The sequence below is a fragment of the Vespa velutina genome, chromosome 2, assembly GCF_912470025.1.
Source record: "Vespa velutina chromosome 2, iVesVel2.1, whole genome shotgun sequence".
NCBI lineage: Eukaryota > Metazoa > Arthropoda > Insecta > Hymenoptera > Vespidae > Vespa > Vespa velutina.
In genome coordinates, this window is record NC_062189.1 from 10297656 (window position 1) to 10310757 (window position 13102).

General features: G+C 25.3%; 1 protein-coding gene across 1 annotated transcript; it reads left to right on the plus strand.

Annotated features, from left to right (window-relative positions):
- Positions 1 to 548: 548 nt before the first annotated feature.
- Positions 549 to 9895, plus strand: LOC124947054 (glycosyltransferase-like protein gnt13; the record flags this gene model as incomplete). Its single annotated transcript, XM_047488662.1, has 6 exons — positions 549 to 822; positions 990 to 1040; positions 1190 to 1372; positions 1458 to 1561; positions 9540 to 9605; positions 9761 to 9895. Coding segments are annotated over 6 exons (813 nt in total), but the record flags the coding sequence as incomplete, so codon positions are not given.
- Between the last annotated feature and the right edge of the window lie 3207 nt (positions 9896 to 13102).

Sequence of the window (13102 nt, forward strand, 5' to 3'; positions counted from 1 at the left end):
TATTAATAATAATACTAACGATAATAACAATATTAACGATAAAACGATAATGACGATAATAATAAAAATAATAACGGTAATAACGATAACGACAATAACGACTACAAATATAGTGAAGATAATAAAGATTATAACGATGATAACAATAAAAGTGATAATAACGATAATACCATAATAACCATATTAACGATAATATGGATATTAACCACCTTAACGATAATGACAATAGTAACGCTAATAACTGTAGTTCCGATAATAACGATTTTAACGATAATAATAATAACGATAATAACGATAATAACAATATTATCGATCATGACGATAATGACGATAATGAAAATAATAATAACGTTTATAACAATAATAACGATAATAACGATATTATTGAAAACAACCATAATAACGATAATAACAAGGATAACGATCATATCTTTATTATAGATAATAACGATAATAACGATAATATCGAAAATAACGATAATATCGTTAGTAACGATAATACCGATTATAACGATAAAAATAATAATAATAATAACGATTATAACAATATTATCGATTATGACGATAAATACGATAGTAACAATAATAATAACGATAATAACGACAATAACGATAATAACGATAACAAAGGTAATAACGACAAAAACGATGATAACGATAATAAGAATATTAACGATAATATTAAAAATAGTAATAATAATAACAATCAAAATAATAATAACATACATAATAATAATAATAATAATAATAATAATAATAATAATAATAATAGTAATAATAATAATAATAAAAATAATAATAACATTTATAATAATAATAATAAAAGTAATAATAATGATAATAATAAAGATAATGACGAAAATATCGAAAATAACGATTATAACGTTAATAATGATAATAACGCTTATAACGATAATGGCGATAACGATTATGGTGATAATAACGATACTAAAGATAATGACAGTAATAATAATAATAATAATACTATTATAATAATAATATTAGTAATAATAATAACAATAATAATAATAATAAAAATAGTAAGTATAATAACATCAGTAATAAAGACGAAGATAATAATAACGATAATCATGATAATAAATAATAATTATAATAATAATAACGATAATAACGATAATAACAATGATAATAAATATAATAATGTTAAAAACGATATTAATTATAAGAGCGATTTTGACGATATCAAAAAATAATAATAATATTAATAATAAAATTAATAATAATAATACAAATAATAAAAATAATAATAATAACAGTAATAACAATAATAATAAGAACGATAATGGCGATAATAACGATACTAACTATAATAGCGATTATAACGATAATAATACTACTAATAATAATAATAAAAAAAAATAATAATAAGAGTAGTAGGAATAGGATTAATAATAATAATTATTATAATAATGTCTACAATGACGATAATAAAGTTTATAACGATAACAACGATAATAGAGATTATAATAATGATTACGATAATGACAATAATGATTTTAACAGAAATAACGAAAATAACGATAATGACGATAATAATGATAATAACGTTAATAACGATGATAACGATAATATCTATAATAACGATAATAACGGTTAGAACGATAACAAAGAAAGTAACGATAATAACGGTAATAACGATAAGAACGATAACAACGAAAGTAACGAAAATAATTGTACAACGATAATATCAAAAATACCGATAGTAACGTTAACAATGACAACAACGATTATAACGATAATGAGAAAGATAACGATTATGGCGATAATAACTATTATAACTTTAATGACGATTATAAATATAATAACGATAATAACTATAATAACAATGATAAGTATAATAAAGGTAATAACAATAATAATGATAATAAGGATTATAACGATAATAAAGATAATAACGTTCATGACGATAAAAACTATTATAACGATATTAACGTTAATAGCGATAATAAAGTTAAGAACGTTGAAAACGATAATAACGATAACAAGCGATAATAATAATAATTATAACGCAAATAACTATAATAACGATTAAAATGATAATAACGACCATAACGATAATATCGATAATAACGGTAACAACTTTAATAACGATTATAACGATTATATCGGTAATAAATATAATAACGATAATAAAAATTATGACGATAACAATAATAATAATAGATGCGATAATAACAATATTAACGATAACGATAATAATAATAGTAATAATAGCGATAATAACGATAATAACGTTAATAACGATAATAGCGGTAATAAATTTAATAACGATTATAACTATAATAAAGATAATAACGATAATAATAACGATAAAAATAATAATGAAAATATTTAAGAAAACGATAATAAAGGTAATAACTATAATATGATAAAATAGATTATAACGTTAATAATAATACTAATAATAACGATAAAAACAATATTAACGGTAATAACGATAATGACGATAATAACTATATTAACGAAATCAATGATTATAACAATAAATGACGATTATAAGGAAATATTGTAATAACGATAATAACGATAATATCGATTTTAACTATAAAAACGATAATAACGTTAATGACTATAATAACGAACATAACAATAATAACGATAATAACGATAATAATGGTAATAACGATGATAATGATAATAGCGGTAATATTGATAATAACGATAATAACGGTATTTACTATAATAACGATAACAAAGAAAATAACTATAATAATAATTATAAAAATGATAATAACAATAATAATGTTAATAAAGATAATAATGATAAAAATGATAATAACGATAATAAAGATAATAACTGTGATAACTTTGATAGCGATTACAACGATAATAACTATAATAACTAAAGTTAAGATAATAATGATAATAACAATAATAACGATAATAACGATAATAATAAAAATAATAATTATATCAAATATAATAATAATAATAATAATAATAATAATAATAATAATAATAATAATAATAATAATAATAATAATAGAAATAATAATAATAATTATAATAATTATATTGATAATGACGATAATAACATTTATAACGATAATAACGATAATAGGGGTAATAACGATGATAACGATAACGATAATAACGATTATATTAGTAATAACGAAAGTATCGTTAATAACTATAATAAGAGTAATAAAGACAATAACGATGATAATGATAAAAAGGATAAAAACAAATGTAATAATAATATCGATTATAATGTTAATTATATTAGTTATAATAATCATAACAATAATATTAATGTTAATAAGGATAATAACGATAATAACTTTAATAACGATAATAACTGTTATAGCGATAATAACGATAATAACGATAATAACGATGATAAATCAACGAAATAAAAGAAATTTCAAATTATCGTATATTGATGATACGCGTTTATGACCGAAAGGACGTAATTATGATATGGAACATAGTCGACAACTTCGATTCCAATAAAAATAGTTATTTGATCTTGTGAAATGCAATGTTCTGAATCGACTGGTAACATTTTTCAATTTGTGGTGCAGGTATTTTCGTAGATATTACGATTTCTCCCTTCTCGTATAGCGCAATTCGCATATGTCAATTACATTTTTCGACAATTTTCATGTTAAAACACGTATTTACACATAATAAAAACGTTAAATTCTTTTTATATTCTTTATTCTGCGTTGACAGATTACAAAATCAAAGAAATTAAAAGAGATTTCAAATTATCGTATTTTGATGATACGCGTATTTGAACGAAAAGTTGTAAATACGATATGAAACAAAGTTAAGAACTTCGATTCCAATAAAAATAAAAGTTTGATCTTATGAAATGCAATGTTCTGAATCGACTGGTAACATTTTTCAAACTGTGGTACAAGTATTTTCGTTGATTTTACGATTTGTCGCTTCTCTTATAGCGAAATTCGAATATGCCGATTACATTATTCAACAAATTTCATGTTAAAACAGGTATTTACACATAGTATAAACGTTAAGTTCCTCTTAACTTCTTAATTCTGCGTTGATAGAACATAAAAAAAATGAAATTAAAAGAGATTTCAAATTTTCGTATATCGATGAAACGCGTATATGAACGGAAAATCGTATATACGAAATGAAACAATGTTAAAAACTTCGATTCCAAATAAAATAGTAGTTTTTATCTGATGAAATGCTGTGTCCTGAATCGGCTGGTAAAATTTTTCAAACTATGGAACAGGTATAGTAGTAGATATTACGATTTTTCACTTCAGGTATCTCGAATTTCGCATATGTCGAATACATTTTTGGACATATTTCATGATAAATATGTATTTACACATTGTAAAAACGTTAAATTCTTGCTATATTCTTAATTCTGCTTCAATAGAAAATAAAAACGATCAAATTAGAAGAAATTTCAAATAGTCGTATTCCGATGATACGCGTATATGAAAGAAAAATCGTATGTAAGATATGAAAAAATGTTAAGAACTTCGATTCCAATAAGAATAGTAGATTTTATATTATGAAATGAAGTGTTCTGAATCGACTTGTAAAATTTTTCACACTGGTACAAGTATCTTAGTATATATTACGATTTTTTACTTATCTTATAGCGAAATTCGCATAAGTCTATTACTATTTTCGACAATCTTCATATTAAAACACGTATTTACAAATAGTAAAAATGTTAAATTCTTGTTATACTCTTAATACTGCGTCGATAGAACATAAAAACAATGAAATTAAAAGAGATTTCAAATATTCGTATTCCGATGATAAGCGTATAAGTACGAAAAATCGTAAATATGATATGAAGCAATGTTAAGAACATCGATTCCATTAAAAATATTACTTTGATCCTATGAATTGCAGTGCTCTGAATCGATTGGTAACATTTTTCATACTCAGGTACAAGAATTTTCGAAGATATTATGATTTGTCACTTCTCGTATAGCGAAATTCGCATATGTCGATTGTGTTTTTCGTCAATCTTCATATTAAAACACGTATTTACACATAACAAAAACGTTAAATTCTTGTTTTATTCTTAATTCTGCGTCGACAGAACATGAAATCAACGAATTGGAAAGAGATTTCTAACTTTCGTATTTCGACGATACGCGTATATGAGCGAAGAATCGTATATACGAAACGAAACAATGTTAAAACCTTCGATTCCAATAAAAAAAGTTTGTTTGGTCTTTAGAAATGCAATGTTTTGAATCGATTAGTAACATTTCCCAAACTATGGTACAAGAATTTTCGAAGATTTGAAAATTTTTATCTTCTCATATACTGAAATTTGTATGTGTCGATTACATTTCTCGACAATTTTCATGATAAATCGCGCATTTTCAAATAGTAAAAACGTTATATTCTTATTATATTCTTTATTCTATGTCGATAAAATTTAATAGAGTTTTCAACTTTAATATTCTGACGATACGCGTACATGAGCGAATAATTGTATATACTATATGAAACAATGTTAGAAACTTCAATTCCCAAAAAAAGTTAGTTTGATCTTATGAAATGCGATGTTCTGAATCGATTGGTAACATATTTCAAACTGTGGTACAAGTATTTTCGCAGTTTTACTATTATTATCTTCCCTTACAGCGAAATTCGCATTTGTCTATTACATTTTCTGACAATTTTCATGTTAAAACGCGTATTTACACGTAATAAAAATGTTATATTCTTGTTATATTCTTTATTCTGTGTCGGTAGAATAAAATATCAATGAAATTTACTGAGATTTCAACTTTTCGTGTTTCGACGAAAGGTTTATAAGAACGAAAAATCGTATATACGAGAGGAAACGGTGTTAAAATCTGCGATTCCAATGAAAATAGATGTTTGATCATATTAAATGCATTATTCTGAAACTATTGTTAACATTTTCCATTCTGTGGTGCAAGTAATTTCGAAGATTTGATATTTTTTAACTGCTCATATATCGAAATTCGCATGTGTCGATTACATTTTTCAGCAATATTCATGTTAGAACACGTATTAACGTATGGTAAAATCTATATATTCTTGTTATATTCTTTTTTCTGCGTCGATGGAATATAATATCAATGAATATAATAGACATTTTAACTTTTCATATTTCGTCGATACGCGTATATGAACAAAAAATCGTATATACGATATGACACAATGTTAAAGACTTCGATTCCAATAATATTAGTAATTCGATCTTATGGAATGCAATGTTCTGAATCGATTGGTAACATTTTCTAAAATAAGGTAAAATTATTTTCGAAGCTTTTACGATTTTTAACAAATCATATAGCGAAATTCGCGTATGTTTACTACACTTTCCGACACTGTTCATGTTAGAACACGTATTTACGCAGAATGAAAACGTTGTATTCTTGTTATTTTCTTTACTCTGCGTTGATGGAATATAAATTCAATGAAATTAATAGAGATTTCAACATTTCATATTTCTTCGATGTGCGTGTATATTCTAAAATCATATGTACGATATAAATCAATGTTAAAAACATCGATTCCATTAAGAATATTAGTTTCATCTAACGAAATGCAGTGTTCTGAATTGATTAGTAACATTTTCCAAACTGTGGTAGAAGTATTTTCGAAGTTTCTACAATTTTCAATTTCTCATATAGCGATATTCGGATGTATGATGAAATTATTCGACAATTTTCATGTTAGAACTCATATTAAAATTTTGTAAAAACGTTGTATTCTTGTCATAGTCTTTACTCTGCATCGATAGGATCTAAAATCAGTTAAATTAATAGATATTTCAACTTTTCGTATTTCGTCGATACGCCTATATGAACGAAAAATCGTATTTACGATATAAAACGATGATAAAGACTTCGATTCCAATATTATTGTAATTAGATATGATGAAATTCGATGTTCTGAATCGATCGGTAACATTCTCCAAACTGTAGTACAAGTATTTTCGAAGATTTTAATTTTTTGACTCTTCATGTAGCAAAATTCGCATGTTTCGATTAAATTTTTCAACAATTTTCGTGTTAATAAACGTATTTATTGATAGTAAAACATTATACTGATGTTATATACTTTATACTGCGTACATGGTATATAAAATCTATAAAATTAATACAGACTTCAACTTTTCGTATTTCGACGATAAGCGTACATGAACGAAAAATCATATACACTATATCAATTAATGGTAAAAACTTCGAGTCCATCAAAATAATGGTATGATCTTATGAACTAACTTGTTCTGAATCGTTTGGTAACATTCCTTAAACTGTGGTAAAAGTATCTTCGAAGATTTTACGATTTTTCATTTCGTGTAGGGACATTCACATGTTCGAATACATTTTTCGAAAATTCTCATGTTAAAGCACGTATTTAGACGTAATAAAAACGTTTTATACTTGTTATATACGTTATTCTGCGTCCATATAATATAAAATCAATGAAACTATCTGAGATTTAAAATTTTCATGTTTCGTCGATATGCGTGTATGAACGAAAAATTGTATACACATTATGAAATAATGTTAAAATCTTCTTTTCCAATAGAAAAAGTAGTTTGATCTTTTGAATTGCAATATTCTCGATTGGTAACATTATACAAACTGTGGTACAAGTATTTTCGAAAATTTTACGATTTCTACTATTCATGTAGCGATATTCGCATGTTTCAATTACATTTTTCAAAAATTTTCATGTTAAAGCACGTATGTACACTTAGTAAATACGTTATATTGTTGTTATATTCTTTATTCTGCGTCGATAGTATATAAAATCAGATCTTATGAAATGCAGTGTTCTGAATCGTTTGGTAACACTCTCCAAACTGTGGTACAAGTATTTTGGAAGATTCTAAGATTTTCTCTTATCATGTATAGAAATTCGCATGTTTCGATTACATTTTCCGACAACTTTCTTATTAAAAAACATAGTTACACATAGTATAATCGATATATTCTTGTTATGTACTTTACTGTGCGTGGATTGGGTATATAATCGGTGAAATTAATAGAGATTTCAACTTTTTGTATTTCGACGATACGCGTATAAGAACGAAAAATCGTATATACGATATACCACAATACTTATACCACAGTTTGGAAAATGCTACCAAACGATTCAGTATACTGCATTTCACAAGATCAAACTACTATTTTTATTTGAATCGAAGTATTTAACATAATACCTTATCATATATACTACTTTTTGTTCATATACGCGTATCGTCGAAATACGAAAAGTTGAAATCTCTATTAATTTCACAGATTATATATTCTATTGACGCTGGATAAAGAAAATTTCAGGAATTTAATATGTTTACTATGAGTTATTATGTATTTTAACATAAAAATTGTCGAATAATGTGTTCGAAACATGCGAATTTCGCTACATAAAAAGAAAAAATCGTATAATCTTTGAAAATTCTTGTACAACAGTTTGGAAAATGTTACAAGTCGACTCAATACACTCAATTTCCTAAGATCAAGCTACTACTTTTATTGAAATCGAGATTTTTAACATTTTTTCATATTCTGTATGCGATTTTTCGTTCATATGCGCGTATCGTCGAAATACGATAAGTTGAAGTCTCTACCTATTTCATAGATTTTATATTCTATCGACACAACAATAAAAAATATAACAAGAATATAACGTTTTTACTATGAGTAAATATCAGTTTTAACATGAGAATAATCGAATAATGCGATCGGAACATGCGATTTTCAGTACAAGAGATGTAAAAATTGTAAGATATTCGAAAATACTTGTACCACCATTTGGAAAATATTACCAATCGTTTCAACACACTGCATTTTCTGAGATCACACCAATATTTTTATAGGAATCGAGGTTTCTAACATTATTTCATATGGTATGTACGATTTTTCGTTCATTTACGCGTATCGTCGAACTACGAAATGTTGAAATCTCTATTAATTTCATGTATTTTATATTCTATCGACGCAGAATAAAGAATATAACAAGAATATAACGTTTTTACTATTAGTAAGTACGTGTTTTTACATTAAAGTTGTCGAATAATGTAATTAGAACATGTGATTTTCATTACAGGAACGTAAAAATCGTAAAATTTACGAAAATACTTGTACCACAATTTGGAAAATGATTCCAATCGATTCAACAATGTTCATTCCCTAAGATCAAACTTCTACCTTTATTGGAATCGAGGTTTTTAACTTTTTTTTATATCGTACATACGATTTTTCATTCTTATACACGTATCGTACAAATAAGAAAAGTTGAAATGTCTATTAATTTCATAGATTTTATATTCTATAGACGCAGATTAATGAATATAACAATAATATAAATATATATTACTCATATAACTACGAGTGAATAAGAGTTTTAACATGAAAATTATTGAATAATGTTATCGAAATGTGAGATTTTCGCTACAAGAATAGTGAAAATCGTAAATTCTTTGATAATACTTGTATCACGGTTTGGAAATTGCCACCGATCGATTCAGCACACTACATTTCCTAAGATCAAACTACTTTTATGTGTATCGAAATTTTTAACAGGTTGAATGCAACGGTGATCACTTGTTATCGGCACTTAACGTGGCTGTGACGTCATGGTGGCCACCGGTGACCACCGTGCCAAGATTAAAAAAAAAGTAAAAAATTTAGACAAATGACAATACTTACGATTTTTTATTATTATCATCGTTGATGTAGTGGTGAGCAGAAATGAATGCAGTATAGAACATCTGAAAATAGTTTTATTTATACATGTGATATAGTTTTATTATGCGCGTACGTTACGTTGTGTCGTATTGAAACATTCTAAACAAAGAAAGTATGAACCAGAAAGTAGCACAGTCTTTGCTATTTGTCACGACTTTTTCGCTACAGTTTTTTGCAATTATTCTCCCTAACTTCTTAGAATTTTTTTGGTAACAAATTTTGCAAAATCTTCGCACCGTTGGAGCTTTTCCTGGCATTGCTTTTAATTCATGTCGTGGTTTTCTCAGCATCATTATTACGACATTTTGTTGAATATAATGCAACTTTATTTCTGAATTCAGAAATTTGAATATCTTATCTTATTACCTGTTTGAATAATATCATTGAATTTACATACATGTATTCAATAACAGTTTTATTGCTAATTTTCTATTCCATTTTAAAGTTTTGCGTAGTGGTAAATTATATGCTATTATTTGGTCTGATAAATCGACTGATGATTTTCCTAGATTATATACTACAACCATTTTTTGTTTTTCACACGAATAGAATTTCTTATGTACAGTAGTCTTTTCTGCCGAATGTTTAGTTGAAAGCATCATTACGTCTCTCTTATCTTTCCATTTTAATATTGTTATTCTGGATTAATTTTCGCGAGCAATGAGTCCTCCACGTTTTAATTTTTTAGATACTAGTTCTACTGAATTTCCACGTCGATTTTTCCGTAGTGTACCAATTAAATGTATATTCTTTGCTATTAACTTTTCTGCCAGATCAACACTTATATACAAGTTGTCTGTATAGACAGTATGCCCTTTACCCAATATATCTTTGCAAAGAGACATTACAATCTCGGACGATACTGTTTCTTGTGTTTTATCTCTATTTTTTACTTTTTCCGAGAATACTTGAAAAGAATAAGTATATCCTGCACCACAACATAATTTAAAAACTTTATCGATATATCGATGCCGTTTCTTCAGTTTCAAATATTGTCGAAATATTATGTGGCCTTGGATGGGGATCAATGATTCGTCTACGCATTATATTTCATCTAGATTGTAGTATTTTTTAAAACTTTTGTTTAATATGTCAATAATGTGAATAATGTTGGATAATCTATTATTAGGATCGTTTTCTTCATTGTTACTAAAATGAATGAACCGTAAAAGTAATTCAAATCAATTTCACTACATCACTGTACTTGGAAATGTCTGGTGAGATTCTTCATTTCTACTTCAATACAGGTAAATTTTGGGTAATCGCACTAATCCCATCCATAAAATAAAGCCAAAAAATCATTTTATTTCATTCGGATTTGTTTTAATGCATCTATGAAGAAGACGTAATCGCTATTCTGATACTATTTTCGCAGCATATTTATTTGTTTGGTTTGCAATTATTTCAAATATTTCATTCGAAACAAAAAGACAATAAAAACTATACGGTTCAGTAAATGAAAAAATTTCAATATGATATGTATTGATTCCCGATGAAATATAAAATATAATCTTTGGTTGATTACACGAAGGTATATGCTAATTTATACCACGTACCTTTTCTCTTATATTATTTTCGTAATTACTACCGTCATCTTCAACTTCGCATTCACTATATGATTCAATTCGACAGCGACGTACTGAATATGGTATTATCATATCAGACAAATTGCTCGAGGAACTTTCCTTATTATGTGACAACACTTGGCATCATTTGCAAGGATTTGGTAAAAATCTATCATCAGTTGAATTGCTTGACGCAGAATCTTCATTTGAAATCATAACTTTATGGACCAACTAAAAAATTAAATAGGAGATAAGCAATGCAAAAATTTTTGTAGTATACAAAAGTATAATAGAGGTTCTTACATGATTGTTTAACACTGTAGAAAATAATAAAATCGTGACACTATTACTCAACTAAGCGAAGAAGAAATATGAAATAATTGAAGAAGGAACGAAATTGTACTCGAGCGCTACGGGGGCCATCATTGATCCCACTGCAATTAACATGCCAAACATGTTTATACGATGTAACATATCTATTACAGGTAACATTTCAACATTATATGTATCGCTAAATAGAAAATTCTTCGTGGCGCCACAGACAATCCCGGTTATATCTGCGTAGCATTCAACATGTTAATTATAACAATGATAATAATAGTAATAAAAACAATAATAATAATAGTAATAAAAATAACGATAATAATAATACTGATAGTAACAAGAATAATAACAATAATAAGAATAAAAATAATAACAATAATAACAATAAAATAACAACATAATAACAATAATAATAACAATAATAATAACAAAAAATTATAACAATAATAGTATTAATAATAATAGTAATAATAATAGTAATAATAATAATAATAACGGTAATAAAAACTATAATAATAACAATAACAATAACACTAAATATAACAATTATAACAACAATAATGATAGCAATGATAATAACAATAATAGTACCAAAAATTATTACAATATTAATAACAATAACTAAAAGTATAAATATAAAAATTTATTACAATAATATGAACAATAATAGTATTAATAATATTAGTAGTAATAAAAGAAATAACAATAATAATTATAACAGTAATAATAATAGGAATAATAATAATAATAAAATAATAATAACAACAATAACAAGAATAAAGATAATAACTATAATAACTATAATAACTATAATAACGATTAAAACGAAAGTAACGATAATAATGATAATAACAATAATAACAATAATAAAGATGATGATGATGATAACGATAATAACGATAATAAGGATAATAATAATATAGATAATAACGATAAGAAAGGTAATAACGATAATAACGAAAATAAGGATAATAACCATAATAACGATAATATAGATAATAACGGTAATAACGATAATAATATTAATAATAACATTAATAACGATAATAACGATAATAACGGATAAAATAATAATAACATTAACGAATATAACAATATTAACAGTAATTAGAATAATGACGATAATAATAATAAACAAGAGGGTAATAATGGGAGTAAAAATAATAACTATAATAATGACAATAACGGCTATAACGATAATAACCGTAATAAAGATAATATCGAAAATAACGATAATAACGATAATAACGTGAACGATATTAACATTAATAATGTAAATAACGATAATAAAGATAATACCGTTAATAACGATAATAGGAAAAATAATAATAATAACTATAATAAGGGTAATAATGTTAATAACAATTAGAACTATAATAATAATAATAATAATAATAACGATATTAACAAAATTAACGGTAATAACGTTAATGACGGTAATAGTAATAGTTATAAAGGTAATAATGATAAAAATGTTAATCATTGTAATAATGCTAATGACGATAATAG